At 66.8% G+C, this 6,471-nt stretch overlaps 1 protein-coding gene across 1 annotated transcript in view; it reads left to right on the plus strand.

The window, feature by feature from the left end:
• Positions 1-5,165, plus strand: part of LOC101620966 (chromosome unknown open reading frame, human C17orf99) — an 8,296-nt gene extending 3,131 nt beyond the window's left edge. Inside the window, exons 3-4 of the mRNA XM_004693415.2 lie at positions 3,509-3,805; positions 4,671-5,165. Of these exons, the coding sequence (XP_004693472.1) occupies positions 3,509-3,805; positions 4,671-5,143 (770 nt within the window). The 3' untranslated portion in view covers positions 5,144-5,165. The remainder of the gene's footprint in view (positions 1-3,508; positions 3,806-4,670) is intronic.
• The last annotated feature ends 1,306 nt before the right edge of the window (positions 5,166-6,471 follow it).

Genomic DNA, 6,471 nt, shown 5'->3' on the forward strand with positions numbered 1-6,471 from the left:
GCTCTGAGGGGGGCTGTGAGAGGGGCTGTGAGGGGGGCTATGAGGGGGCTGTGATGGAGCTCTGAGGGGGGCTGTGAGGGGGGCTGTAAGGGGGGCTCTGAGGGAGGCTCTGATGGAGGTCTGAGGGGAGCTCTGAAGGGGGCCTAAGGGGGGCCTTAGGAGGATCTGAGGGAGGTCTGAGGGAGGTTCTGAGAGGAGCTGTGAGGGGCTCTCTGAAGGAGGTCTGAGAGAGGCTCTGAGGGATATCTGAGGGGAACTCTGAAGGGGGTCTGAGGGGGGCTCTGAGAGCTGTCTGAGGGGGACTCTGAATGGGGTTTGAGGGGGGTCTGTGGGGGGCTCTGAGGGAGGCTCTGAGGGGCGTCTGAGGGGGATCTGAGGGGGGCCTGAGGGGGGCTCTGAGGGAGGCTCTGAAGGAGGCCCACAGCCTCGTGGAGGGCTCCCAGAGCAGTGTCCCAGGGCTGCCCTAACAGGACCCCAAACTGGACAAACAGCAAAAAGGGAATCTCCAAGGCTGAGGCCGGAAGTCTGAAGTCCGGGCGCTGTCAGCTTGTCTGGTGGGAGGCCTAAGGGTGTCCCTCGGTCGCCCTCTGCCGCCCCTGGGGTGCCGGGGTAATGGCGCACCCTTCGCCTTCAGCCCTGACTGCAGCAGCCTCTGGGTAGGAGGTGCTGCACGTCTCCTCCCCCGCACACTGGTCCACTGAGTGGCCGGAGCTCCGTGAGAACTGAGGCAGGGACCCTCGCTGGGTGAGGCCGGCTCTTTGGAGGACGAGACCCCTCGAGGCCGTGCCTTCCCCAGGGCCTCAGCCTCCATCTCTGGGCTGGGCCTGTCTCCCACGTCCGGGTATCAGAGACAGACTGGGGTGGGGGGATCCCCAAGGCCCCAGGGGCCAATGGCGGCCTGCCCGGTCTCGGCGGCCAGCTCCACCCCAGTGTGTCCTCGCCGCACCACCAGACTTTGAGGGCGACGCCTGCTCAGTCAAACCAATGGCCACCCCCCCTTGGCGGGGGGGGGGGCAGGATGCATAAATGAAACACAGCGAAAGGGGAAGCCGCAGGCCAGTCAGGCCCAGCAGAGCGCCAGGTGAACCGCCTGCCCCTATGTAAATCAGGCCTATTAATGGCCGCTGGGACGAAGATGAAGGCAGGTCAGTCATCTGCCACTTTTTTAGGTCAAGGCCACTTCCCTTCGTGAAGCTCGCAAACAAAAAACCTCTCAGGGGGGTCTTCAGGCCTGGCCCCCGTTTCTCCCGGGGAGGCAGGATTTTGCCTCAACGCCACTCTGGGCGTGAGAAGGAGGCCCTTGGGGCCGGCTGGCACCACTGGGGGTCGGTGATGGCGCCCTGCTTCAGAGACAGCCCAAGAGAGGTCGCGGAAGTGGGGCTTCTCGTGAAGTCTAAAAAAAGCACAGATGAGAGAATATCGGAGGGGTCTGGGCAGGCGGCGCGGGAGGAGTTCCCCGTTCTGGAAGGCTCTGGAAGGCTCTGGCTGTTGGGTCGAGGCCTCAAGTCAGCACTGGTACAGGGCTGGGAGGGCACCAGACCCCACAGCTGCCTGCTCTAAACGGGTCCCCCCCGATCCCCCCGCCCTCCCCACCCCCCGCTCGGGTGTCTCCCCGGGTCCCTGGTCCCAGGCCGAGCAGCCAGCGTGGCTTCCCCACACGTCTCTGCGCCCTGCTCGCCCTGTCCTCCCAGCCCGCCTGTCAGCCTTCCCCTCCCTGCTAAGCTCCCCGCTTCCGTGGGGAGGCAGGGGAACTGGGGGTGACCCTGTTACACTCTGCCATTCAGGAGAGATTCTCTTCTGGGCGCCTGCCCTGTGTGTGACATGCTGGCCTTGCACACGCAGCTGTGGGTGACCCGTCAACAGCCCAGCGCTGGGCATCGCATCTGCCCACAGCCGCCTTGGAGGCCGATGGGTCACGCCTAGCCCCACTCGCAGCAGGGGCAGCCTGGAGGTGTGCGCCCCTGGGCTTGCCGCAGGGACTAAGGAGGGGGTTTCCCGTTCCTTTTCTTGGGAGTCCTGTTTGCTTTGGGGGCCCCTTTCCAGGTAATCCCGCCTCCACGCCTGGGTCCTCCCCAGTGTCGCCTCCCGCGGTCAGGTCCTACCCTCTGCTGCCCGCCTGCTAACTGTCCCTTCAGCCCAGGCCTTGACCCCTCTGGGCACCGGTCCCAGCACCTGCCCTGCCTCCTGGCAGGGGACCCCCGTGTGGGAGGGCGGACAGGCATGGACGTGGCCAGCTCGCTCCGTACTTCTCGTGTCCACACTGCCGGGAGGCCCTGGCCCTGACGTCCTCTGGGAACGGGTGGCTGGGACCCAAGGCTGCCCCCAGTCAGGCACCGGAGCCAGAGGGAGTGTGTGGCCGCTTGGCCTTGCAACTTGCCAGCCTCCTACCCAGGGCCTGAGTTCACGTTGTGGTCACACACAGGCCGGGGGCGGGCACCCCAGGACCCAGACCTGCCTGCTCTGCCGGGCCCTGCCCTCCCGCGCGAAGACAGAAGGGACCTTTCGCGGAAAGGGGCTTTCACAGCGCGAGCAGGCACACGGGAGCAGCCGGTTTCCAGCTCCGGCCCCCAGTCGCCCCCCCCTCCCCCGTGGGCAAAGCCAGGGCTGGCCCGGGCGGGCGGCCCGAAAGCCCCGGTCTAGAGCCCGCCGGGGACCGGGGGACCGTGGGACCGTGGGGAGGGGCCAGAAACGGCCAGGCGGTCTGGGGCAGCAGCCGGGTCCAGACAAGCGCTGCGGTCCCCTCTGGGCTCACGGCCCGGCCAGGCCCGACTGAGAGGCCGCGCGGCTTCTTCCCCCTCGGGGTTTCCTGCTCCCCCTTCCCTTCCTTTCCCTCTCCAGGGCCTCCTCCCGGCTCAGCTCCACCTCCCTTGGGTGGGGCCTCCCCTTTCCCTGCCCGCCCCTGCCCCTCACAGTAGATAGTCTGCCCAGGAAGAGCGGCCAAGCCGGCGGCAGACCCTTCGCCTGCCCAGCAGTTGCTTTTCCTTTTCATTTTTTTAAAGGATTTTTATTTATGTATGCATCCAGGAACGGCACAGGCCAGAGTGGGGGGGTGAGAGGACCCTCCAGAGACAGAGTGGGGCAGATCAGGTGGATCCACTGAAACCCACTGCTGAGGGGTGCAGCGGGGAGACAGGAGGGGGCTGCTGCGCTCTGGGGGTCCCTCCCTGGCCAGGGATTGAACTCAGGCCACAGTGGTGGCAGCCTGAGACTGACCCCAGGCCACAGGGAGCCACTCAATGTCCCAAAAACTTTCCGGCTGGGTGTCAGTCCACGGTAAGGAGGTGCCGGTCTCCCTCCCGGGGCTGCCAGGCGTGAGGGTGTCCCACGTCTCGCAGCCACGAGCACAGCGGAGCGCGGGTCAGGGCCCCGCTGCCCTTCTCGGCCGGCAGGGGCGGGATGGGATTCCTGGGTCGCCTGGTGCCCACCCTGAGAACTGCCACGCCAGCCCTTCCCGAAGGCACTTGACCAGCGTCGGGTCCTTCCTTCCTCCTGTACCTGATCACCGCAGAAATCGCTCCTGGTGTTGCCATCGCCTACAAAGTCCTGGAGGTTTTCCCCAAAAGCCGCCGCGTCCAAATTACGTGCCACTTGCCCCAGGCGCCGCCCCCCATCACCTACTCGCTCTGGGGGAGTCAGGACATCGAGGTGGCCAAGAAGGTGGTGAAGACTCATGTCCCGGCCTCCTTCAGCATCAACGTCACGCTCAAGTCCAGGGCAGACCTGCTCACCTACTCCTGCCAGGCCGCCTCGCGGGACGGCCACGCGGCCAGCACCAAGCTGCAGATGTACTGGGAGCTGTGGACCAGTGAGTGCAGGGCCGGTGGGGGCACCACAGGGCTGGGCTAGGAGGGCCGCTGGCCCTGAGGCCCTGGTCACAGGCAGGTAGCCCTGCCTGCACGGGGTGGGTGGGACGGGGTGTCTCCTGGCGCACCCCAGCTGGAGGGCGCCAGGGAGCCTGTCCTCTGCCCAGTTCTGCCCTCAACCAGTAAAGTAGCTTCTTGAGTGTCTTGTTTGACCCTCAGCTGCGCCGCGTGGAAGCTGGTGCTCTGGGGCGCTGCCCTGGGCCACCCGGCCTGCAAGTGGCAAAGGCTGGTTCCAGCCCCCACTGCCACCCTGCCCTCTCCTCTTTCCATCCTGATCTGCACTCAGCAGTCCTTCCTGGCCTCCGGGGAGCATAAGAGGGTGGCCCGCCGGCGGGGCCCCGGGTCCCAGCCTAGGGGAGCAGAGCCCAGGGCCGGGCGCCACCGACACAATGTGGCAGCAGGCTGTGCGGCCTTGGGCTAGTCACGCAAACGCTCCGCCTCAGCTGTTCTGCCTGCAAAGCACGGATAACAGCACCTGCCCCAGAGGCTCGGAAAAGAGGGAATGGAGGCATATGTCACACTGGAAAGGTTTTGTTTACCTGCAAGTCAATAGAACTATGTCCTGTGCTTTTGCTTGCTAAGCCCGACAGCCCAGAGCACACTTCACGAGAATAAAAACAAATGTACAATTGTGTGTTATGCATGGAAAAGAGGGTAGAGGCCCAGGCCCAGAGGAGGCGGGGGGGTAATCCAGAAGGCTGCCTGGAGGAGGCGGCAGCCAGTCAGGGCATTCTATAAGCAGGGACGGGCCTGGGAGAGGGTGTTGGGGGCTCCCGTCATGCCTCGCCACCCCTCCCGCCCTTTCAGAGCCCGTGTCTCAGCTGCAGGCTGACTTCACCCTGCTGGGCAGCGCGTCGGCACCCAGGGTGGAGATATCCTGCCGGGCAGCCTCGGGCAGCCCCCCCATCACCTACAGCCTGGTCGGGAAAGACGGGCGCGTCCACACGCAGCAGAGCCCCGAGTACGGGCAGCCGGCCAACTTCTCCTTCCAGCTGACCCAGACATCCAACTGGCTGCAGTGCCAGGCTGCAAACGACATCAGTGTCCAGTACAGCACCCCCACGCTGGTGCCCCCAGGTGAGAGGCCTTCTTGGGTCAGGGTGCTGGGTTCTGGGTTGGCCGGTGGGAGGGCCCGCCCTGGTCCTGAGGATGGACGCCCAGCCCGCTGCCCCCCCCCAGGACAGCTGCCCCAGGGGCCCACGTTGGTGCTCGCTGGCAGCCTCTGCTCCATCGCAGCCGTCACCACCGGGATGCTGGGCTGGAGCGCGTGGGCCAGGTGAGGGGGACAACAGCTGATGGTGTGTGGCCACCAGGGACCCTGGCTGGGGAGCGAGGTGGGGCCTGGGCGTGTAGGCAGGGCTGCAGCAGGGCACGGGGGACGCACAGGCGATTCTAAGCTCTGACTCTTGGCAGGAGCCCGGGGGCACCTGCACAAGGCGGCCAGGCCAGCGGGTCAGCTGACCTGGGGGCCGGAGGCATGGCTAAGCCTCCGGGGTCTTGAAGGGGTGCCGGTGTGGGGTGACGCCTTCCGCCCCCCGTGGGAACCTCCTGTGTCAGCCCTTCCCCGTGACAGGAGGCAGGATCTCCTGGGCGCCTGTCCAAGGCCGCCACTTTATTGGCTTGGAAGTGACCAGGGTCTGGTGCTGCCCGTCCTGCCTCCGTGGTGCCACCTGGAGGGCCTTCTGTCCCCGGTCCTTCACTGGCAAGTGCCCAGGAGTCTACCCTGCACGTGCTTGTCCTGCCGCTAGCCCTTCCTCCCGCCCTGCCCTTTCCACACTCATGGGCGAGCGCTGAGCCCTCTCTGGGCCTGTTTCCTTCCTGGGACACGGGTGGACTGACCGGGCCCCCACTTGCTGCCAGGTGACCCTCGGTGACTCAGTGCCCCAGGTCATTTAGTGGGGTGACTCAGCCTAACCCCTCCTCCCGCCGGGCGTGGATGCGCGGGGCACCGTAGAGTCCCAGAGAGCTTGGGCGGGTGGGGGCAGTGCGCCGCCTGACCCGGGGCCACCTCCCCCGTCACCAGGCTGTGACCAGACCACTCAGCGGTCCTGGGAGAGCCTCGGCCTGGCCCTTGAGAGCTGCCATGGAGAAAACCTGCGACCCCCGAGCCTGGGGCCCTTCCTGGAACACACCGGAGGAGTTTGGGGACCTGAGGCGGCGGCGGCAGGCAGAGGGCAGGGAGGCTGTGGCGCGGGCCTGGCCCTCAGCTGGCCTCGGGCTCCAGTCTGGGAGTGTGGGCCCCGAAAGACCCAGCTGCACCCAGCCTCAGGGCCACTCCCCGGCCCACCAGCGCCCCGTTTCCCTGCAGAGCGCCCTGGTGATGGGTCCCTGGCCCCTCCACGCACCTCTCACGCCCAGCTCACCTGGGCACTCTGGGCCCACCGGCCGCCCCCGCCCCACCAGTTCTGGCCTGCAGCTAGCCAGGGCCGTCTGCTGCCCAGCACGACAGCCGGCTCCCCCCGCGCCCCCCCTCCCCGCGCCCCCAGGCTTGGAGAAAGAACTGGATTACACTCTGGCCCTGCACCGGCTTACTCTCTGCCCCCCGAGTCGGCCTGGGACCCTGTTTCCGCGTGCAAACCGCCCCGGAGCGCGCGGTGCTCGGCCCCCC

Source organism: Condylura cristata, unplaced genomic scaffold (genome assembly GCF_000260355.1).
Source record: "Condylura cristata isolate star-nosed mole 26May11 unplaced genomic scaffold, ConCri1.0 scaffold00038, whole genome shotgun sequence".
NCBI lineage: Eukaryota > Metazoa > Chordata > Mammalia > Eulipotyphla > Talpidae > Condylura > Condylura cristata.